At 40.5% G+C, this 25,394-nt stretch overlaps 1 protein-coding gene across 13 annotated transcripts in view; it reads left to right on the top strand.

Moving 5' to 3' along the window:
* dab2ipb (DAB2 interacting protein b) overlaps positions 1-25,394 on the top strand; it is a 220,884-nt gene that overhangs the window by 151,304 nt on the left and 44,186 nt on the right. For all 13 annotated transcript variants that reach the window (XM_088070741.1, XM_088070742.1, XM_042508786.2 and 10 more), the window contains 3 exons: positions 14,934-15,087; positions 18,577-18,675; positions 23,078-23,632. In XM_088070741.1, coding sequence (XP_087926867.1) covers positions 14,934-15,087; positions 18,577-18,675; positions 23,078-23,632 — 808 coding nt within the window. The remainder of the gene's footprint in view (positions 1-14,933; positions 15,088-18,576; positions 18,676-23,077; positions 23,633-25,394) is intronic.

Here is a 25,394-nt window from a genome sequence, read left to right as displayed (position 1 = left end):
CAAATAGTGGCATTTTATAGTGTAGCAGCTCACTGATTCATGTCAGGAAGTCATCTCTTCTTCTCTATTAAAGTCAGGTTCTAATGTTGAAGGACATTGTCTGAAACCACTCTGACACCTCGCTGCCCTTCAGGGTTTAACATTTAGGATCGCTGCATGGCCCAGAGCCAGATGATAAGTCAGTTAATTGGGCAGACATTTGCTCAATTAGGCCAGCGTTTTCACTATCTCCTGTCTTATGGTGATAACTACATTATCTTTGCCTCCGCCTCCTCCTACCGCTGCCCCGCTCTCCTCTCTGCCGTGGTATTTTAGTGCAGAATTAATGAGAGTACCGAGCGGAAATGGTGGTCATAGGTAATTTGAATTACAAAGCGGAAAGTAAAAAAGATGTTTCTTTTTGTTGCGGTTTTCTTAGGGTTGAAGTAATGAATCAGCTCTGACCTGTCAAGGTTTTCTGTTGGCAAAGTGGACCGAGTTGGCTGCTTTTTAAAAGCACCTATAATTATCACAAACAGGAACCAGCCATCAGCTCGAACATATTTCTGCAAATCAGGCATCTGATTCACAGCTAATTAATTTCCTCACACTTTGGGTGAATGCAGAGATGTACTGCTGTGCTGCTTATACTTAAAGAAAAGGTTATGACAGCTAATTTTACATATAATCACAATAAAAAAATTCAAATTTTCAAACCAGCGTTCTTTTTTTCCCCTTGCTGGAACACATTTTATTTCATAGTATATGTTGTAATAAGCAAAAATCAATAGAGGATTATGTTGTATTGATTTTGGTTTATTTCTTTTTGTATGCTTATTAACTAATCAATTCCTGGCCCATGACTTCACTGAACCTTCTACTCAAATTATTGATAGTGAAATGAAAACATACATAAGACTGTTTTTCTTTTTTCTTAATACCTTGTCTAAGCAATGATGGTGCATGTCCATGTCCCTGGTGTTCAGGTAAAAATAGGGCTTGGCAATATGGAGGAAATCAAATATCATTATATTTTTGACCAAATACCTTATTATCAATATTTCAACGATATTATAGGGTTGACCAGAATCAGATCACATCAGTGGATGAGAGGAGCAGCTGCTGCAAGTGAATGCAAACTTTTAGACTCAGCAGAATGAAGGTTTAAGTTTCATTTTCAATGCAGCTGACGTTCTGCCGCTCCATTCTGCCCAGAATACCCTCTGCACTCCGAGAGTGTGGTGCGAATCAATAACCAAACAGTATGTATATCAACAGCACTTCTATTGAATTGTCCAGCTCCAAAAATAAAAAAATCTCTTTTTTGGTGGCAGATGTTTTTGTGGGCTGCCACACAAAAAATGAATGTGTGGGACATCGTCCAATAAGTATCATCAGTAACATAATAGACTTGTTGGTGTAAAGGTTAATAGTAAAATAATCTGATAAGTTCAGAAAACTGCATCACTTCACTATAATGCCACCTTTAAAACCAGGAAAGGATAATTATGGTATTACAAAATCAAAAATCTACGATGTTTTTATTTAAAGATATTGACATGATTCCTATATATTGTCCTGCCCTAGGGGAAAATAGAATATAAATATGTAGGCTGCTGATGTAGCGATCTAAGGGAAGAAAACTCTTAATCTTGCATTGTAATGATGAGTTATGTGAGTCAGAAAGAAAGAGGAATTATCATTTCTCTTGCTCAGTGAATCAACAAAACAGGGACTGGTTAAATGGAATATAGCTCAAAATCTTATCTTGACATGACACAAACAGCATTATATAGTATATCTTATATATGCTGTATTTGCTTAGTTAACACTGTATTGACATTTCAGTGAGGCTCTGAAGTACAACAGTTTATAAAGGTAAAAGCATTTTCTAAAAGACATCGGGTGGGCTGCATAATCAGTCGCTATCATATTTACTCTTCTGCTCCATTTCTGGCAGCTTCTATCTTCATGTGTGCGTGAGTGTTGGTACTGCTTGGGGGATACATGTGTGTGAATGTGCGTGGGTGACTAGTCTCGGCGAGGGACATAAAGTCATGAGACAGTATTCCACTCGGCAAAAAAACAAACTGTGTGTATTCCAGTGCAGCCGTATTCAGTCATGATGGCTTTTTTCCCATAAATGAATGTTTAAATCAATATACCAATCATGCCACATCGGTGAGTTCCCGGAAGGCTATTAGTCATTAGAATGACGTTTGACCTTTGCCTTCTGACTATAGCTGCGACTTGAGGAGTTACTCATTAGTGCGACCTTTGACCTCATTATACACTCTCTGTCAGTGCAGTGTTTTGACTGTCCTATCTGGATTGCCTCACCGTGAATAGAGCCGTGGACAAATACCCACACCTTCCTTTCTGATTAACAGAGTCCATTGTACTGTAGAAGCTACATAATTTTCTCTAATGACCCCTTCACTCTTGACTCTTCAAACTGGGAGGAGAAATAGTACGAGAAGAAAGCGTACCCAATGTGTCACATCCTGCCGAGCTTGGCACAAATGAATTCTCTCATGAAGTCACCACAAGTGTTAAAAAAAAAAAGCCCTCACAGATCATCTCAGGTAATTGGCATGCTGTGCTCTGCAGCTGCTGGTGCGATCTCCTCCGTCCAGTGGTTGTATTCGCGGCCAGCTGTTCTGTTCTCTTTCACTCAGCACATGACCTCAGCGCCAAACCCCAGCCGGGGCCGCTCCAGAGCAGCTCCGTATTGGTCTCCTGCAGTGAGTGTCCTAGCAGATGTTACACTGAATTACCTCCCAGCCTAGCAGGGACTCTCCGCTCTCACTGTAATCAAGCTGTGTGTGAGTGTGTTACAGCCTGGCTCAGTGGCTGCGTTAGCTCTCCCAACAGTTGTTCTCCAACCACCTGATCTCAGTTAGCAGCCAACCTTTCCCACAACGTAGTGTGTCTGCCAGTGCTCTGAGTCAGGCATCCCCTCAGACTCCCAAAACAGACTCCTGGAGGAGCTGATCGTTTAGGAGATACTAAACACTAAAGCTAACTCTCTCCTTTTCCTGTGTGTGTGTGTGTGTGTGTGTTTGTATGTGTTTGTGAGCCTAGTGTGTGCGTGTTGTCTCATTCTTGCCTTTAAAAGCTCCCTTCCTCCCTGTAAATGAAAGGCCGTCTTTGTCCTTCTATACTCTTAGCTAATGTGTGCTCCCATCTATGGCTCGAACTATTTTTCATCACAAAAGTGGTCACACCGTAGCTTCAGTTTTTATTCCCTCTTGTTTAGCGCAGCAATGCCTGGGGCAGCATCTCTCTCCTCTTCCCAGCATAATCTCTCTTTTGTCTTGCGTGCATTAGACCGCTGGCTCTGTAAGAGCCCAAAGAGCCGACGCCGTCAACCAGCACAGGTGCTGCAAAGCACTAATGCACTGGATATGGACCAACACGGACTTGACTGTGCCCACTCATCTATGTAACCCATCTGTTTAAACGCACATTTTTGTGTTTTTCCTCTTTCACTGTCTTTGTTATCGCTTTCACGGCTGTACGACGCAGCCAATCAGGACTCACAGTGGTCACGGATGGATGAGCAGAAAGGGGGTTTTTGATTCAGAGTGTCTAAATATGATGTGTGGAAATTGTCCTCAGGGGGTTATTGGAAAAGGGAATTATAGTGGGGCTGTCAAATTATGCCCACCATAAACTACATGACTTTGAAAAGACCTTTGAAAGGCCTTAAAAAAACCTGAAGTCTTATACCCTCTCAATTCTAAAGACAAACTGGGAGTTTAGTCACAATTTATTATATTTGGCAAAGACAAGGGATCTAACAGTATCACTTCTTATCTGCATTTCCACCAAAAACGTTCAATATAGTATCTTTGGAACAAAAAAGAGCCCGTACTTCAACCCTAGATCTGTTGTGGGTGTGATTTCTGTCCAGCTTTCACTTTATTTCCCTGATGCAGAAAGAAGCCTGCACCTCATGTATTGTCCAATAAACAGGGTTGGACACCGATATTTGTAGAACAAAAGAGAGGCTGGAGTGAGTTTGTGCATTGAGTCCTCCTCAGGCAACAGCAGGGGTTACTGCTGGAGGATTAGAATATATGCAGTTCACACAGCCAGGTTGAAATTAATATTTATTTTTTTAAATGATCAAAGAGCCAATCATTTCAAAAGAGACAATTCAAAAACTGAATGATCAAAGTTGTCATACTAAAATTTAAGGTGTGTTGATGGATTAACATTGTCGACTCACGCATTGACTAACAGTACAAGTAAACATTCTACCTTAAAAGTTGCAGGCAGTCGGCTGGGTGAATTAAATCATTTTTGTCTGCGTGTGCTTGCTAAAGGCTGCAAACATCCTCAACCGTGTTTGCAAACAAACTTTAATTTCGTCCACTCCTCTTGCTCGTAGTTATCTTTCCTTTTTGGGCGGGATAACATCACAGGGCTGTGAGATGAACCGTGTCAGTAGGTGGATCAGATACACAAACAAACACAAAGACTATTGTCCACTCAAATCCACCAGTGTCCACTGCAGAACTGAGACTCGCTCACACTCTTGCGCCTCCTTGAAGTTTACTGTCTACTTGGTTAGCTGCTTCTCTTTTGGTGCTTAACGTCGTTGGACTTAAGTATTTGCGTGAGCCAAGACTAAAAACTTTTGATGATACTCAACATATGACTTTGTCAGCACGTCAAGACAAGAAAACGAATGACTTAAGACAGCTTGCACTAAGTTATATGACCATCTTACACCAAACGATCGGGATCACAAAGACGCAACAGCTGAGGTCAAACTTGTGAATTTATTCCCAATTTTTTCTGCATGAGAGAAATCGTTTGAAAAGTAATTTGGTGCGAGGCTGCTGGAACTCCAGCTCGCTTCACTCACTCACAACCATACCCACAGTCTTCATCTCCAGAGATCATTCTTTCTGCGCAGTGTGTCCAACTTCGACAGTGAATGAGGTTTGCTCTGTTGACTGGATATCTCGCCTCCCTGATTGGTGTTTGGGCTCCGAAGCCTGCCGCCACATGTCAGTGGTTCGGCTCACACATTCAGCGTTCTGCACCAGCAGCATCTGACAGGATCCCCCTCGTCTCTTTCCCTTGTCTCCTCTTCAAAACTCTTCTTTCTGTCTCTCACTGAGGGCCAGACGTTTGCTTTCTTGTCTATATTCTCCTGCCACCCATTGCACAACTGTTCACTCCAATGCAGACAACAATCGACAGATGGCGGGTTGATGCACGATAAACATACATTTTCACAGGTTGACATAAAACACAAATGCCATTGTACTGCTGAATAACATGAGGAACAGAGACATGAATCGGCAAAACATTCTGACACAGACTGCGGTAAGATCTTAACTTCCTCTCTTGGCTGACGGTGCCTCATTATTCCCGCCAAGCACTGAGAAAGACTCGCCACATCTGCTCAGATCAAATGAGCGATCAGACCCGTGACAGAGTGTTCTGCAGTGTGACAGACACGTAGTTGTTTCATCAGAGCCTGTGGTCCTTTCCACTGAGTCAGCGCCAGAGCAGTGGGAATAATGGACACTTTATTTTGCGAAGCTTGATGCATGAATAATGGCTTATTTGTCCGGTTGCCTGTCTCTGCAGTGCATGTGTTTCATAATCAAGCTTGAACAATAAGTGTGCGATTGTGTGCGCAGCAGTACGTGTTTCGATGTTAACTGTGATGTTTTCCGCTTTGATGTTAGAGTTCGGGGTCCAGGTGCTTGCGGAGTGGTCGGTTTCGCTGAGCTTTTTTGGATTTTAGCCTCATCTATATGCCAAGCCAGCTGTGAGGCTTGAATTTTGAGACTCTGCAGGGATATAAATATGATGAAAACTCTGTATTGCCACCTCACCTCAAGTACACAATTACAAACCACTTGTCTAACCGCTGTGTTCAGCTCTTACCAAACCATCTCATCAGGTTTAGCATCCATCAGTTGGCAAGTTCATGTCCAAAAGGCTCTATCAGTTATACCCTATCTGTCTGTGTTCGTGTTACTGTTATTGTACCATTCTCTGGTTTCATAACAGTTGTGTAACAGTTCACAAAATTTCAAAACTCAACACTGTGGTGTCACAGTACGGTACATTTTCCATAGAGCAAAAAAGTAAAATGCCAAAGGGATTTCCTTGATTTAAAAAAAAAAGTTTTACATTTTTATGTGATTCCATTTTTTTATTTAGATGAACTTCATGAAGTGTAATGACTTTAAATAATGATGGCGCTTTACCTGAGTGACCCTTCTTCTGGGGTGTCTTCATTACAGCATAGAAAACACACACAGCCCCTTATAAAACATAAAATATAGAATTGTAGTCACAAACAAATATAAACAAAACAGTCTTTTTTTTTTAATGTCAGAAAAATGTCCTTGTGTTTTTAATTTTTAAATGTATGGAAACTAACATAATTCAGCTTTTTATTATTGTTTTTTGTACAAAGCAGGAATTTCAGTCTGGCTGAAATAAGCTCACTGAGGAATGTCATAATGGGATCTGAATATATTGTTTCATGTAAAAAATCAGGCTCGCAGCTATAAATGTACCTATCACTGCGGTGATGGCTTAAGCCCTGTCTGAATCAGTGAGGAAATACTTCCTAAATGTTGCAAGGAAAATTCTAGCTTGTAGTTTATTTTGCTCCTCGTTTTCATCTAGTTTCACCTATTGACTCACTTGGGTGATGTTGGAGTAAATGAGCTGACATGTTTGAAGTATTCCCACTCGTCATGTAACCTGCTGTCATGTTGCAGATGCAACGTACTGTTGTTTTTTTTTTTTTATCTAGACTCTCTCGCCATCACGCTCTTTCACAACCAAACCAAAGTGGCTCCAAGCGCGAGACCTGTGGGTTATCAGAAGTTCTGTCTCTGGTCTGAAAACGGCATTTCTAACCATCTTGCAATGAGATAACTAAGTGTACTGAAGTAGAGTGTTTTGATTTGATGGTGGGAGGGGTAGATAGCACGTTGCATGTTGTGTCATGTGTGCTTCCTTGTTGAGCGTAATGGCAATGAGAAACTTATATTAAACATAATTTAACCTGTAACCTGTAAAATTACTCAAACCAAATTATTGATTATTAGATTAGTTGGCGACTCATTTAATAGTTAACAACTGGTCATTTTTGCAGCTCTAAACAAGCTCTAAACAAACTGGGGCTATTTATTTACTGCGTTTTCGTGCTCAAACCACTCAGTAAACCCTTATTTCCTGTTTGGAGGCATCTACATTCAGTAAAATATGCTACTCCTCTCATTTTGACAGGTTTTATATCACATTAAAAGCATCTTAAGTATTAAAGCTCCACAGAGCTAAATATTGTCAAACATTTTGAGTGCAACATTTTATCCCCCTTTATGTCTTTGCCTGGCTCTACTTTTTTCCATGCATGCCTACTTCCACACAGGTCTTGTGTGTGTTTGGTAGAGAGCATTATTAACAAGTGAATGCTGTGCCAGTCTGCAAGTGGAAAGCATATTGATTGTTGTAAATGCTGGTCTAACAGCAAAGCAAAATGCTGTGTAAACACTGTGCAGGGCGGTAACCGAGGAAAACGCTGTTAGCAAAGAGACAGGCTGCTTAACTCGAGCATTAGCTGGAGGTCTCTCCTGAGAAACCTATTTGTTGTTTCAGGTTATGTCAGAAGCTTTGGTCATTAGGGTCATTTTGCTTGTTGGTTATTACAATAATGTGAGTGGAAACACATCATAAAGAGGGTATTATTGCCTGTGTGAGGATTACCGCCAGTTCACGTGCACTCTACCGTGCTGTTGTTGCACATGTGATTGTAGGAACCCGGCAGGATGTGGACTTTGAAAGCACTGTTATTTGGAGCTGCGGTACATTAATTGAGCCTATCTTAAGCTCTCAGTACAAACATAGTCCCCTGTGGTCCAGACAGGTAGCCAGCCAGTCAGTGTGTTAGAAGTCTAAGTGCTCTGACGCCTGTATGGGCAGCAGGTTTTAGACTATATCAGATCCCAGACAGGCTATCAGATGAACTCTTTTTACAGGATGCAGAGACAAAGCGCACTGGGTGCAGCCCAGACACACTCAGAATCCATTACTCGGTCTACCCTCCCCTGAACTTACTCCTAACTGAGTTTCTATTGAACCTTAGCTTGGCACAGTGCGTCTGTATGTCACTGTTTTCATGGGCGTACACAGTTTTAGAAATACAGAGGTGCAAAAACTGAGCTTGCTAGGGAATTTTGGGACACGGTAATGTAAAATAAATGGTGTTTACATAGAACTATAAACACAACAAAACACTACATATAGTTACAGCAAATGATTGGGATCATGCCACGCACAGGGCACACTGGCATGTGACAGGAGGAGCAAACATTTGCTACCTTCCCGTGTGTGTGTGTTTGGGAGCAAGGGCAACACCTTTTTTTAAAGTTTCTCCAGCCGAGTGTTGGACCTCCACATCATCAGGTGGACTTCTCCTCTAAGTAGTTAATTGAATTTGTCAGTCACAAAACATTTTATTACAGAATTAGAATTTATGTTTGATTTTGACCATCATCTCAAGAGCAGTTTTTAGGCCTGTCGACAGAGCACATGAGGAAATCTGTGTCTGCTGCATCTCTGTTCTCTTTTTTTTTTTTTTTTTCAAAATCACCAACCTGAATTGACTGACATATTGCCCTTTGAATTGGATCAGGTCTGTTTTTGTTTGTGTTGAACAACACAAGGACATAATATTAATCCTATTTTGGGCACGCTGGTCCAGACCTGCTCTTCCTCTCCTTCACCTTTTCTCTTTCTCTCAGTCCTCATCTCGTCCTGTATCTCTTCCTCTCCCAATGCGTTGATTGACTAAGTCTTTTCATTTTCATTTGTCTCAGGGAAGAAAGTAAACACAGGGTCAATTAATATTTAAATGTAAATGCTACCCTCCTCTGCTGGGATAATCTTGCAATGAAAATGAAAATATATAGGGGTGAAGGGGAAACTGATTAGCCGACATCATGATGGATGGCCACTGTTAAATGTAGCCGACCACACAGGAGCTGATGTCTTGGGATAAATGAACTACAAGCAGTCCACTAGTAACATCAGCTGCCTGCCTGCTTTCCTCAGCTGGTGGCATTATCAGAGAACCAATAAAGATTTAGTAGTCAACAACATGCACTTCACCACCCACACACAAACACGCAAGAAATGATGGTGATCAGGAAGCCAAGTTATCTTGGCGTATACAATATCTTATTTTAATGCAATTATTTCATGATTTTGATGACATATACCTCCGAAAAAAATACCTCAGTGGTGATCTTAGTGGTGGGTGACAGTGCTTGCAGGATTTGGTGTCATGCAATTGCATAAATATCTAAATAGATGTTCCAGTGATACAAATCTTAATGCAACAGGTGATTGGGCAACATTCACTGATGCTCAAGAAAAAAAGGACGGACAAAAGAGATGTTGCAGCACATGGCAAATGTTTCACTGGTCATTCATTCTCATTTCAGACTTAACATTATAGTGTCTTATATCTAAACTTGGCCATAAAAGCCTGAGGGTAAAGGCCTGGAAAATTAAAATTTTTCTAGAGGAAAGTTTACACACATGGCTGAGGTGGAAAAGTTGGCATATCCAAAAAGGAAAGGCAGACAGAAATGCTTTATTTTTTTGTCCTTTTGCACTACGCTTTGATGTTGTGGTAGTGGCTTCTGCTTTCCCTGTGCTGCCATTTGCTTTTTCCTGCAGCGTCACTGGTTTGAGTGTAGACAGGGACCTCATTTCCACCAAGCAGTCTGGTTCAGTTTGTTACACATTTTACAACAATTATTTTTGAGTTTCCATTATCAAAAGTTGTGGATGGTACCAACAGAACTGATCCACTCCATCCCCCTTTTTTGTCGACCCTCCATTGAGGTAACTTGCACACTGATCTGATACTAAAAAGGGAGCTCAAAACACAGGTCAGCTGATTGGTCAAGAGAAAATCAACTCTCTGCTTGACAATGACTCAATGACACAACGACTCAGTGCACAAACCACAACCCCGTTCCATGGACGATCAGGGAAGTGCAGAGAGAATACTGCGAGATCTGGAAGAGCAATGACACGACTTTTACCATCTGGTAACAAATACCCGACATAAAAACATCATCATATTCATCAAAACCTTATCAAACCCATAGTCACTAAACAATTAGGACCTGAAACCTGAAAATTAGCAACAAAAAGGAAAAAGCACAAACATTTAGAATACTACTTTAACATCATTTTAATTATGTTATAATAGCCATTTTTTTTCCGTACATATTTTTCCATAGCTTTTTTTTTTTTAATGATTTTATAAATCTACTAATTTCTTGCAGTTTGTAGAAAATTTCTTACCAAGTTGTTCATTGCCCATTTCCCCATATTTTTGAAAGAAATCGTACCAATTTTCTCAAAGTTCAAAGGTTTAAAAACATGTGAAAGGTATCTGAAAGCAGCACAAGAAAAGTAATGTTGCTCCTGGTTTCAAAGGCTTAACATTGCAATCATAGTGTATCGTGACTAAAGTATCGTCATCATAATGTGTGGTGGGGCCTTTAGTGATTCCCACACCTACCAGTTATGCATCTAAACAAAAGGTATGATAGAAAAGTATGAGCAGCGCTCTTTGCAACATGTAATTCTGACAATGTCGTCGCAAAGACTCTTCTTTATGGCCTGACCTTTTCAATAATTTATTTTACTACAGGGCTTTGTAAAGTTCTGTCTGTGCGTAGGAGCCACTGGAATTTCCTCCAGTCTGGTGAATCTCCTGCATAGTATATGAAACACTCAGGTGGCCTAGATGAAGCCCAGAGGACTAAGAGGGTTAGATTGATTGGCGGCCAAGAGAGGAGACGGGAGATAAACACAGCTAGAGAGATAAACAGAACAGTGGAAGGAGAAGAGAGTGGGATGGAAAGATGTGTACAAGAGAGTGGAAGAATCATCTGAATATAAACTAACCCCCCCCACTTCAGGTAAACACTGAACGAGAAAAAGACAGGACAGGAGAGGAACGGAGGCAGAGCAATGGGGGATTATCAAGGACAAAGAAGGACGTTTTCCGAGAATAGACGATGTTGTTGAGGGGGAAGGGAACCAAAAAGGAGACGAGGACGTGGAGCCCTGCTTTTAATACCTGCTGTTATTTGCAGAGGCTGACATGAGCAGTGTGTCAAACTGATATAGAAGTTATGAGCAGCTTTCACACGGCAGACAGTCTTTCATTGTCATTATTACAAAGTGGCCGACAATAGGCTGTAAATTACAGTACAGTTTAATCCAGTGGCATCCAGATGACAGTCAGCATTATTATTCATCAATTCCTACTTTCACAGTCTCCCACCATTTCCACTGACACTAATGTGCTAATATGATATGCTGAGAGAAAAAGAAAACCATAACAGCTGAATAAAATGTATTCCTTTTTGAAGATGCATGCCTCTCTCTGCAGCAATTTGTCTTTGCAACATGCACAATATTACTCCAGAGTGTGTTTGCTTTTGGCGAGCTGCACCGGCTGCATGTTCCAGTCCCAATTTCACAGGAAAAAAAAAATGCTCCATATTAGTGTGTAATGTGTATGTGCATGCTACCAATTCATTTAAATCATGACGTTTGTTGCGTTGCCAGTTTTTTTTCCCCCCCTTTCAGTTTATGAGTCATCGAAACATCATTATGCAGTTTTTTTCGGTACTGTGGACACAAGTTTCCATCCCTTCCTGTCTCTAACGGCACATCCCACTAGAAAAACCCCTGTTTCCCCTCCTCTCTGCTCACTTGACTCGCTCTCTGTTCTGCCCAGTACCCAGTCAGCCAATCCCGAAGCAGAGCTAGGTGCAAACATACTTCCTCTGCAGCGATGCTTTGGAAACCTTAAACTGCATATGCAAAGCTATCCCCAAGGTGTGAGCATGTGTATTTTTTCCTTTATTTCTGACGATAGAAATGTGCCTCTGTGTATTTGTGTGTGTGTGTGTGTGTGTGCGCGTGAGCGAGTGAGTGAGTGAGTGAGTGAGTGTGAGTGTGAGTGTGAGTGTGTGTGTGTGTGTGTGTGTGTGTGTGTGTGTGTGTGAGGAGGAGGAGATGATAAAAAGGAGAGAGTGTCCAGATCATTATCCACTTCACACTGGACAGTGGATTTGACAGCAAAGCTGGATGGCTGTACAAAGGGCTGCACGCGGTTGCTAATCTGTCATTACAGCTGCTGCATTTTCCCTGGAATGCTCTTTTATTCTGTTTTGAGTCCACAGAAGACACATACACACACACACACACATACAGGCCCACTCACATACATGGGATTAGCGTGTAAGCCATCCATAGAGGGCACTGTTAACAGAATGTTGTCACTCATTACACGAGCAGTTGACCCTCCGCCGTCCTCGTCCTGCAAGTGTCAGGGGCTAATGTTTGTGCCTGTCGCTCCTTACATCCCTCACTAGCATATTTAGCTCTTTATCCTCTTATCACTGTGAGCCTGACTGGAACATAGGGAAGCCTGTGGTTAATAAAAATGCAAGAGCACCAAAAACTTGTGTTAGGACTAGGCAATATGGAGTAACTCAAATATGATGTTTTTGACCAAATACCTAAAAATCGATATTGTAGGCTTGTTACACATTTCTTTTTTTGATAAATAATCATCAGTAATGTGGATATAATGACTAAGTAGATAAAGCAAATAATAGAACAGCTAGAAGAGTCTGCTAAGTTCAGAAAATTACATCACTCTACAGTAATGCAGCTATTAAAACCAAGAAAGTATAGCATTTATCATTTATCTTATTACGATATATAAAATCTAAGACGATATGTAGTCTCTTATCATGATATCAATACAAGATCGATATATTGCCTTTCCCTAATCTGACTATACAGTGCCTTGCAAAAGTAGTCACCCTGGTTTGGCGTTGTTACTGTATTGTTTTGTTACGAAATGTGATTTAAATGTTTTTATTGGGATTTCTTTTTTTGTGTGTGTGTGTAATGGGTTGCAGGTTATGTAATGGGAACAGATAGCAGTATGGTACCCACTTCTTGTTCACAAACTTTTGCTATTAAAATCTAAATCAGAATTAGAAATGCCTTTATTGTCATTGTACATGCATACAGCGAAATTAATGGTACTACTCTATGGCGCAAATTGAAGTTCTTTTAACTCGAGAGCATAGAGCAGCTTTGCCTATTTTTACCATTTGATCAGATTTTGGTCCAAGTTTGAGAGAGAAAAAGGGGTGGTTAAGCCTCTTTATCGAGCGCTTTACTCTTTCTGTCTATGGTTGATGAGCAATACGAAAATGAGGAAGTGCAGACTGTAGTTCAGGCAACAGCCTGAGCAAATGACGTAATTACGTCATCCAGCGGTTTCGCAAGGAGGGCATATCCAGGCACTGGTTAGATGGAGGGAAGTTTACACATACTACCTACATTGTTTTGATACAAAGCTGGTTGAAAATAGACAGTGTCCTTTAAACTGCTGTTTCAAAATGTCAGATTTTGCTGTGATTTTTGATTAACTTTGATGTCTAATCATAGGTAATTTGGAAGTTGAAAGAGATGGACAGCAAAGAAGAGGAAGATAAAAGAAAATAAAGAAATAAAAGACATGCTGAATTTAACAAAAGATATTGAAGAACCTGAAAAGTCAAGAAACAAAGCCAGGACCCTTACATAGACTATTGCTGGCTATTGATTTTAAAACAATCCCCAAAATGGAACTAAACCAGGCTCTCCATTGGTTTTTGCCACTGTGAAAAACAGGAAAGGTGAACTGTATGGTTTCAGCAGTTATATTTTCATGCATAAATGCAAAAAAGACCTGCAAATAAACAAAAAAAAAAGCCTTTGGGGATTTCTGTTTGAGCAGCCAGGACACCCGCTGTGTCTTGGCGCTTCGTGTCTTGGAGATATACCTGTCTCTACTGTTGTCCAATCTACCAACCTTTTATCTCCATCCAAAGCGGACAAAATACACAGTTGACAGGCAAAATGTGGAGCCTGTTGAGTCTAAGCTTTTCTAAAATCCCTGTAAACCATGGCCTCTTGTGGCGTATTGCTTCATTATACACTTCTTTGCTTTGCTTGCATTTGAATGTGCACATAAGGTAGGGAGATGCCAACACCATAATGGCGACATGTTTAGTTTCGGTACCTCCATAGATTCGTATATGGTCATCGAAATGCATGGAGACACCCACTTGCTCTTTCCCTGTGACAGAAATTCACTAACTCTTCCAAAAACACAGAAAGTAGGACGACATCAAACAGTGGAAAACGCTTCACTTTGTCTCCTAATCTTCTCTGGCTAGAAAATGGCCAAGAATGAGGCTTCAGGGTTGTCTTTGTCAGAATATTGAACACTTCCTGAAGTGCACTCTGAGCTCCTGTCACAGCACAGGGGGAGAGGAGTTGACGAGACTGTGAGTTTGCGCGGCGTGTTTTTGCTAAATGAAGCTCCACAAAACAGATAGTGAGCGCTTTATCACAGTGAAGCATTATCACATCATGGAAACTGTCTGAGCCTGACCATTAATGATAATCAATGATATGAATTGCTTCCTATTTATAGTGGTTCCACTGCATCAGTTGGCAGCGCAGCTTGACTCAAATCTTTCATGCCTTTTCATCCACCCATTGATGTTTCAAGTTGTAAATGAGAAGTCACAAAGCATCCATTAGCAAGTGAGCTCCGAAGTGGGCCGCGTGAACATGTGTTGGTGTGGTGTGCGAGCTTGTCGTGTCGAGGACTCGCTGACTTTGAGGCGAGCGGAGCATCCTCCTCTTCGTCATCCTCTCGCTTGCTTCCTTCACACTCACTATGAACGCTCGCTAAGACGCGCAGTGCATATGCTCCCTCTCTCTCACTTCCTCTCCTCAGACTCTGCAGGGTGACTCAGTTCTCTTCCTCTCCCTCTCTCTCTCTCTCCTTTTGTAACTCTTAGATCTCATCTGATGCCAAGGCTGAAGGAGTCTCGCTCCCATGAGTCATTGCTCAGCCCCAGTAGCGCTGTGGAAGCCCTGGACCTAAGTATGGAGGACGAGGTTGTCATCAAGCCTGTTCACAGCAGCATCCTCGGGCAGGACTACTGCTTTGAGGTGAGGGGGCACGCGCACACACACACACACACACGCACACATGTATACAGTACATGAATACACTACACAACATTCCCGCTCCTGGCTCTGGTTTGTGGGAGTGTCTACACACAGCTGCACATCTGGTGTTGCTATAAACAGAATTTTCATCCTCTGCGAGCATGTTTGGTATTTAGCCAAGCTCTCTTTACAAAAAAAGAAGCAAATACATAAGAAAATCTCTGCTTCTTTGGGCAAAATCCCCAAGCCATTCGTAACAATCATCGGCGTTTCCCACAGAATAAGAGTGACGACAGCAAAGATTCTTTTTTTATTTAGTTCTTTTGAATGCAAATGTGTCCCTTTGTATCATTCTAAATACCATTTCTAAAATTGGACATTTTTGCGTGTCTGTGAATGCAGCGTAGGCAGAGCTGTCCATGAGTTATGTTTTTTCCTCAGCAGCAGTTTATGACTTGGAGGATGGATAATTGATCTGTTGATGCATTCAGAGCGGATCAGAGCGATAAATCAGAGAAGCAGCTGCTGCAAATAAATGCAAACTTTTAGACCCAGCAGACTGAACGGTGAAATTTCACTTTCAAAAGTGTGCCATGCTGCTGCTCAATCTGTGCCCAGAGTATGCTCTGTGCTCCGAGAGTGTGGTGAATTAACAACCAAACAATATATATATTTAAAAAGTGCTCCTAATGAATAGTCCCAAAAGAAAACAATTTGTTTATGGTGGCAGATGTTTTATTGTAGCAGGCTGCCACAAATAAATGAACTTGTGGAAAACCCTGATCATCCAATCTCCACGCTTAAGGCTGCACTAATCAATAGTTTTATATTTACTCTGGGTCAAATGACAATGTCTTATGAGTAAAGCTGGGCTCAGACTACAGTATATTCGAGACGGTTTATCCCTGATACATCCCTCCTGACAATTGGAGGAGAGATCTGGTCTGGGACCTTGGTTGATACTAGTGTTCAGCTCACATTTTCTGGTAATGTGAGAGGTTCACAGATCCAGTTTTAAACCTACAGAAATGCTCACAGAATCATCGGGAGCACCCCAATAATCTAAAACATGTTTGACATGTAGGATTTAAAGGATGGCTCCATTCTTTTTTGGTATTTTGAGTTGTTTTTTTTATTTTGAGGTCATTCTGTAGCCTTGCTGTAGTGTTCCCAATAAATTCAAATCCAAAAATACAGATTCCTTCACCATGTCATTGCAACATATAAACCACATACTGTTGTGGAAGCCACGTTAGCGCAGTTTTGGAAGTCACACAATAACAAACAAACTAAACGATCAAGTCTGCGGTAGACCAGCAACTCCTGTGTTCTGGGAGGTGAAATAATTGTTTCTGTCAATGGAGTCTGGCAGCTTTGAAGAGAGCGTAAATAAAAAAGGCTGCAGTTCCCAGTCAGGAACCTTGATGGCAAGGTAACGGTAAAATAAATCTTAAAATAGTGTACACTTAAACTGATGTTTTTCTCTAGGTCAAGAGAAAATACCTTCTGTATGACTTCCGTTATAATGATGTCAGTAAGGAGAAACAACTGACAACATTCTAGCCCTCAAGGCTAACGTTAGAAAGCACTTTACTGTTGTCAAATATTAAAACTGACAGTTAAAATCCCACCTCCAGTTTATACTTAAGAATAATCAATTCTTGTGTAGCACATCTCCAATTGATTTTCTCATTCACACTCATTTAGCCTTCTGCTTTACTTTTTCTCCATGCAAAGTACTGTTAAAATTACAGCAATTTGTTGCACCACGACATTCTTTGTTTTGTTTACCTGCTTCTTCTGCATGAGATCCTGTGAGTGGCTCCCTGCGGCCCAATAATTTTAAAAATATCCTGTAGTGTGTGATGTGCTATTATTTTTTTAATCTTGTGTTTTGTGCACTTCTGAGATTAGAGTGAAGAACATCTGTAAAGTTTCTTCTTATGTGCATGTGGCAACTGGATTTCAAAATGGGCTGGGATTTTTAAACCTCCTGTAGTCTGAGCCCAGCTTAAGAGGTCGCTTATAGTGATGAACCCACAGAGAATTATCACCCAGCTCTGTAGTTCCCCTCAGCTCTGCAGGGCAATTTAGCCTCTTTAAGCTAGCTGTTTTGTTTTTACAGCTATAATGTTTGGTTCACTCATGCTCTGATAAACCCACCACACACTAAAAAAACAGCACTCAACATCAGACAAACAATGATTTCATCTTGCTGGTAAACAATGGAACATTTCGCTCCTTTAAGAAGAGTGAACACTGGACTTAGATTAATCAGCTGGCCAGAAACACGACTCCAAATGAATGCTAATGCTGTGTCAGCTTCATGTGTAAATAGACAACTGTTTACCAACACGTAAACATATTTGGAAGGTGACAGACAGTGTTGTGTTTACAGCTCGGTCTGCTGTCATGTTAAGTTATGTCGCATGTGCTGCATATGCCCAGCAGAAGCTAAAGATTATGCTCTCGAGAAGCCTGATAAAACATTCAGCATGCAGTTTTAATCAGCTTGCGTTTGAATTCTGGGTCAACTAAAGCCATGATGTTGTTTTTTGTTCCCAATTACAACAACAAACCATTATGAGCTGGCTACCGCTCTGATTTGTGCCTGCGAGTGGCTTTTTCTCCAAAGTAACAATGGCAACAATTATTTTCATTATGGGTTTTTTGCTAATTGTTATTTTTTTAAATTAATATAATGCTCTAAAAAAATGTCAAAAAAGTAGTGAAATTTATTTTTAAATCATTAAAAGAAAAGTGAAATGTGAATTAATAGTTGGGCACAATACTTTGGGATTGGGATCCTGCAGCTTCTCTCACGCTGATGGCCAATTACATTCAAAAGTTCTCATGCAGATGGCGTGTTTGTGTTAAAAAAGACAAAAAAAGCAAGTGACAGTGGGTTGTAGAAAATAAATGGAAGTGCAGTGATAATTTGTTTTAGTCACTGGCAGTGTGAAAACTTATTTGAAACTGGAGTTATTTCCACCAACTTGCCTCTAATTACTGTAAGATTCACATGTGCACAAACACATACATGCATTCATGGCTAGGGAGCCACAGGGTGAGAGAATTACTGAATACTTTAACACTGTGTGCCGTAGAGACCAGAAATCTCCACTAATCTTTATTATCCTGCTCATTACATCATTCTGTTTCTTTTTTTCTGCTCTTTTCTGCACTCTCTGTTCTCTCTCCGTCCCACTGTGCATTTTTTAATTATCCAGTCATCATCCGGCCTGCCAAGCATCCATTTCTCTCTGCTCTGTCCATTCACACCATTCAGTCATCCCTCAGCACTGCCAAGTCATCCTCACATCCACTGTTGTGTGCGTATGTTCGATAAGCTCCTTTGCCGTCAGAGACAAAGCGGCATTTCAGAACTAAGTTTAGTAAAAACATTGTGTTCCACTTCTTCTCTGTCGTTGTTATGCGATGCGTTTGATCATTCATTTTTCCTTCTCTCTCTCTGTGTGGCGGCGGTAGGTCACCACCTCCACAGGAAGCAAATGTTTTTCCTGCCGTTCATCAGCTGAGAGAGACAAATGGATGGAGAATCTGAGGAGAGCGGTGCAGCCCAACAAGGTAAATACACAGTAGGTGGGATGAGGCAGCAATCAACATTTATGTACAAGTGCCCCAGTTTCAAACCAACACTTTGCAACACTGATTATTATAAAGACAGTGAGCTGCGTGATGTTGACACTGTGTCGTAACTCGCACCACGATGCAAATCCGTTCCCATCCAGCTGTGCCCTTCCCGCACCGCAAGATCAGAGGACAAAGAGGTTGAACACCAGAACTCCCAAAATGCTCCTCTCCTGAGCACTGATACCATCTGTAATCTCGACAAACACAGCTGTGGCAGAAGGAGAGCGGCGCAACACATCAAGCCAAGAAAACAGTCCTCATCTCAGAGCGTCTTTGCTCCTTCATCTGTCATTATTTAGGAAATTACTCACTAATTAGAACTTTAGGAAAAAAAGTTCTCTAATAACGTCGGAGTCCTTCTTCTCCTCGGCTCTTTTTTTGGCAAGGAGGTGTTATTTCTGTCTCCCTCTCTGTCTTTTCTGTGCGTTTTTAATTATTCCATGATTTTTGGAGATTAGATGCAGCGCAGTGTTTTTTTTGGCAAACATAAGAGCTGGAGTCAGATAGCGAAATTCTTTGGAACTAGATAAGGAAGTCTCTGGAGTTGCATTAAATGGATCAAACAGATTTTAAACTTCAACTGCTAATACTACTCACAGAGTAGACCCAAGATTAAGGTAACGCATCAGTGTGAACTAAGTTTACAAAAAACATTTATCCAGCACATTGAGGATCAAGATAAGTAAGTAAATAAAACATTTATTTTGTCACTAAAACATATCTTGCTCCAAAAGAACTTGAAATCTTAATCTGTAATGATCTACACTGACAGATGGCAGAGAAGGAAAAAACTGTGAGGGCATTATGCGAGACTAAACCTGTTGAAATTTGTGCTTTACAGGTCAATATTTTTTCCCACGACCTCGCCCTAAAGCCTCTTGCATAGTTGGTGTTTTGAGGAGTGCTCATGGAGTAAAAATATACAATAATAAAGGGCATAAAAATATATTTTCAGTACCTTTCAAAAAGAAATATAATCAGTCTAACTGAAATTAAGCGCTCTAAATGCTAAACCTGCACACCTCATCTCCTGTATAAGAGGATAATTATGGGTAATTATGATAATAGGCAATTTACAGATCTTAACTGGCTGGTGTTTGATAGCAAATACAGTTCCATGTGACATAACACAAAGTTTAATTTCTAATTGAGGGTATAGAGTACCTTTATTTACGGTAGGGAGTCATTTTGCTACGTCAACAGAGGAAAATTTGGAAAATTGATATCACGAGTGACAAAGTCTTATTTAAAGGGGAACGACACCTGATTAAGAATTCCAGTATGTTATTTCCATGGCCTGAGAAGGTTCAGTCAATATTTGTGAACATGCTTCTACTCTCTTTCAAAAACAAAAATAAGAAAAGTCTCAAACTTGTGATGTCATCAGGTATAGAGTCTCATAGAGGAGCTGTCCATAGACATGGACCTGGTTGTGTGGACCCACACAATGCGCTTTTATACCCAAATGAGATGTATACAATTGCAGTTTTTTAGGTTAGTTCTGAAACAGAAAATGTGCCCAAATACTCAGAACATTCCCCCGGCTGCTCTCAGGGTCATCTATAACATCTCTCACCATTCATTGTCTATAAAGCAGCTCCAGACATTACACCCTCATCACAGGTTTGAGTTTTAGGACTCTAACTTTTGGATTTGGGAGAGTTGTTCATGTTTACTTATGTTTTTGAACTGTCTTAGACCATAGGAATAGCATGCATCAACTTTGAAAAGGAGTGTAGTTGCCCTTAAATACTGATCTAAAGTATACACCAAGATTGAAATCTAGCTCTTGGTCTTCAGGAATAATGCTGAGCAGAGGAACAATACTGCAAAGACCTGAAGCATGCCTGTACACGAGTCTGTGTTAAGAAAGTTAACTAGTTCTTCTCACTGTGGAAAAGAGGATTTTTTCCCCCAGAGAGGAGCCAGTTTTAAAGTGGATAAACCACCAGTTTAATTGATAGTCCTTTGAGTGCAGATCAAAACACGTATGAAAATTTAAAAACCTTGTGATATCTTATTAAACCAACCAATACCAGTTTGTCTTCCATTCCCTGGTTTGTGCACGCAGGCATGCACGCATGCACGCACGCAGGCATGCACGCACGCACGCACACACACACGTACACACACACACACACAAACACGATTAAGGAAAATAGATGCAAACAGAGATATCTGGTTTTTCAAACAAACCCTAAAGGAGAACTTTACTACTTTATGTATAAAGGATATGGTGTTGACAAATGACAAATTCCCACTTAAAGATCCAGTCTGGAAGATTTAGGGGTATTTAGTGCTATCTAGCAGTGAGGACTGCAAATTGCAACAAGCTGAAACTTCACCTGGTTAGAATGTATTCAATGTTAATTGTTCCCTATGTAGATATAAAGGGCTCATTTAAAAAAAAAATAAAACCAAACAATTCTTAATTTCAGGTGTTTATACACTAAAAAAACGTATTATATTATATGCCATTTCTGACACTGTATTCCCCTAAATCTTACACACTGTTCCTTTCATGCAGATAGACCTTGACTGAACAAAGACACAGTAAAGATTAAATGTTTTTCAGAGTTCAGAAGAACCTTGATACTTAAATGAATAAAAAGCCAGAGATACATGAAATAACTGAATTTAATGTCATTACACAGAAGAGCGTTTCTGTCACATGTTGCAACAAATGAAAAGCATCCAGATGCTGTTGAGCCTTCGTAGCTGCTGGTATGTCAAACATTCAGTGGCATCCTTGTGATTATGAGTGGCTCTGGTATGTCTCTCTAATAATGTAATTATTAGCTCGTCTTCTCTTCTCTTCATCTTCGGAGGTAGTTTTCAAGGCAATCTGAATAATGGGCCAAAAATATGCCCCGCTCTTGGCAAAATCAGTTGATGACATAAGAATGGGTTAGCACTCTGTGAAATAATGTAGGAGTGAGATTTCTTCTCTCTTTAAAAGGCTGCAGACGCAGGAGAGAAAGGATTTTGAAATTGCCAACAAGGAATGACTGAAGTGCTGTCTAAAGTGTTTTTGTCATTTAAATTGGAGAAAATTTAAAGTCAGTGTTTGAAGATGATGCCTTATTGGATCTCATCCCGTTATCTTAGTCTTTGATTTACATATAGGTTATATATAGTTTATTGGTTTACTAGATTAATTTTTAGGTTGGTTATTTTCATACAGCACTCCTATTCAAACTATCTTTTTATGCCCTCATGCCTGAGATAGCTATGGCATTATGTTTTCAGGTTGTCCATCCATCCATCCATCCATCCATCCATCCATCCATCCATCCATCCATCCCACTCTCATGAATGCAATTTCTCAAGTATGCCTTGAGGGACTTTATTTATTTTTTGCACAAACATTCACTTGGACTCAACAATGAACTGACTGATTCTGGTGTTCAAAGGTCAAAGTCATTGTGACCTCGTCTTACTCATTCTTATGAATCCAATATCTCAATAACGCCATTAGAGAATTCTTTTCAAATTTGGTACAAACATCCACTTAGACTTAATGATGAACTCATCAGATTTTGGCAGTTGAAGGTCAAAGGTCAAGGTGACCTTGCATCTGCCTCATTCTCTGAACATGATGTCTCAACAACAGCGTGAGGGAATGTCTTTGAATATGGCACAAATATTCTCTTGGACTCAAGAATGAACTGATTACAATGTGGTGGTCAAAAGTCAAGAAAACTGTGACCTCACAAAACATGTTTTTGGCCATATCTCAAGAATTCATATGCAAATCATAAACAGATTTCACACAAATGTCTACAGGATAAAATGATGAATTGACAGCATTCTATATCCAGAGGTCAACTTCACTGTGACATCATTGTATCCTGCAGAATTACTTTTCTTGCCATTATTCAACATCATAACTAGGAATGATAACAATAATTGACAATTGACTAATCGGTCACTAATCATGTTCAATTTAATTGAACATGTAAAATTGAATTGATTAATCCAAAGGCTAGGCAAAGCTGTCAAAGTAAATGTAAATCAATAAGAAAAATGCGATATGCAAGACAATATGCATCTCTAGTGATAACTCAGGAACACAAGCAGAGACATTTAGTCAGATACTGAATTGGTGACACTAATCTTGGAACTGTGCTGACCGTGTAGACCTTCTTTGCTGCCGAGGGGAAGATGTATGTGAAGCATCCATGTTTTCATGGACATGGATGTAGACTGTAAGAGCAACATGTCTGGTTCACGGAGGCATACAACAGCTAGGCAGTAATTATAGTTGAACTGAAGTTCCCAGTGGTGATTTTGATCTAAAACACCTTACTTAACCGCTTCCTGTTGTCTCCTCCAGGACAACAGTCGTCGGGTGGAGAACCTGCTAAGGCTGTGGATCATCGAGGCCAAGGACCTGCCGGCCAAGAAGAAATACTTCTGTGAGCTTTGCCTGGATGACTCACTCTACGCCCGCACCACCTGTAAACTCAAGACTGACAATGTCTTTTGGGGAGAGCACTTTGAGTTTAACAACCTGCCTGCTGTCAAAAGCATCACGGCCCACCTCTACAAAGACACGGACAAGAAGAAAAAGAAAGACAAAAACAATTACATCGGACTTGTCAACATCCCCGTGGCAGCGGTTACCGGACGGCAGTTTGTGGAGAAGTGGTATCCAGTCAGCACGCCCAACCCTCCCAAGGGCAAGACATCTGGGCCTATGATTAGGATCAAGGCCCGCTATCAGAGTATGAACATCCTTCCCATGGAGATGTACAAGGAGTTTGCTGAGTACACCACCAACAACTACATGCTGCTGTGCTCGGTGCTTGAGCCCGGGATTAGCGTCAAGAACAAGGAGGAGATGGCGTGCGCGCTGGTCCACATTCTACAGAGCACCGGCAAGGCCAAGGTCAGTACCAATAATAGGATTTATTTCCATTTTCCCCACGTTTTTACGCTATGTAGAAACACAATGGATAACAAAAGCAGAATATCACCATTATCTTGCCATGTCTGACAAGGCATTATGAAGCGCACTGAGGTTAACTGCTCCTCTGCCGCCTGCTCATCCTCCGAACTATTGACCCCCCGCAGCTGTAATACAGAGCAGACAAAGAGTAGACAGACAGGTGATTTCCTCTTGCTGCACCAGCCTGTATTACATTTTTAACTCGAGCTAATCCCTTACATGTATCCCCCGCAGTGCTTCACGGCATACCGATGCAGGACAGAAGCACAATATATCCACCGCTGTCTGTAGCACGGGGAGATTAGTCTACCACAGTAGGAGCTAAGTCTCCCATGACAGCGGGCCGTTGGACTCGGATAATCTCCCATCCATTCGAAATTGCTGTATTTTACTTTCCTCTGACAGCACAGCGTTTGTCTTTTCGGTGCGGTGAAATAATGTTGGCATTTTGACCAATCAGAGTGTGAGATATGTATGAAGAGGGAAAGCCCTCTTGTTGGCTGCTCATAAAGAAACAGGACGTGAAGAAGCTCAGGGCTGCATTAATAAGTCGATTGTTCAAAATTAATCAGCAAACATTTTGATAAATGTTTAGGTGATTTTTCAACCATGAATGACAAAAATTGATAGATTCCACCCAATCAAATATAAAAATGTTCTGCTTTTCCTTGTTTTATGTCTTGTAAGTTTAATACATTGGTCTGAAAAAAACAGGACATATTAAAATGTGTTCTGGATATACTGGGCGATTTTTTTTTCCCCCAATTAATAATAGTTGCTACACATGTAAATTACACATGTAAATTATTGGCACCCATCCGTCATGTAGGCTATTTTCACAAATATTAAAAAAAAATACATTAATGGTTTTGTCGGAATACAAAAAATATAACAGTCAACACTGAGTATGTTTACATGCCCAAAGTATTCTGTTTTTATTCTGAAAAAGACAATATTCCTGTAAGCTGTTTACATGGCTAAAGAAAAACAATAATAATAATGTTAATGTTCCATTAATATTAATATTTTTGTGTACATGTAGCCCTGTGTAATACGATTAATGTGCCCTAAATCACATCAAAACATATGTAGAACAGTGGGACAGCTGGAGCTGCTTGTCATTTTGCTTCTTTGCATCAAAATAGGATTTTTTTTTTCAAAGTTTATTACTGATGTCGAAATTGTTGGACCATCTACGGCCAGAGCCTTTCTCTTTTTTATTCCTTTAATCACCTTCTTGAAAAGGTCAGTGCTGCAGTATTTACACATATCCAAAAGCCTGTTGATATCCAAATATTGTATAATGTTAAGAAGTAGGTGTGTACCTCCCTCTGACCAGAAATGATTTGCAAACTGTTGTCAGGTTGGTTTGTGCACAGTGCACTAAGCTGACCATAAACAGACAAGAGGCTATGTATCACAGTGTGTCCAGTTGAGATGTATATTTCGAATAGGCTGTATGCATGCCCAATAACTATTAATACCTGAATAATATCGTAATATCGGCATATTCCACGTGTCTCAAATGGAAAGGCCAAGTTCAGAAATTGCAGTTGACATCACCCACATCAAATTCTGAATATTGTCATATTCTGAATAATAGCAGAATATTAGTGTGCATGTAAACCTGGTCAGTGATATAGCCTACATACCATTTATATCACAGTCTAGTTTTCCACTATTTCATACACCTGAAAGTCAT

This window comes from Plectropomus leopardus, chromosome 20 (assembly GCF_026936395.1).
Source record: "Plectropomus leopardus strain MGB_pleo_1.0 chromosome 20, ASM2693639v1, whole genome shotgun sequence".
In the NCBI taxonomy this organism is placed as follows: Eukaryota; Metazoa; Chordata; class Actinopteri; order Perciformes; family Serranidae; genus Plectropomus; species Plectropomus leopardus.
This window is presented reverse-complemented; position numbering and strand designations above follow the sequence as displayed.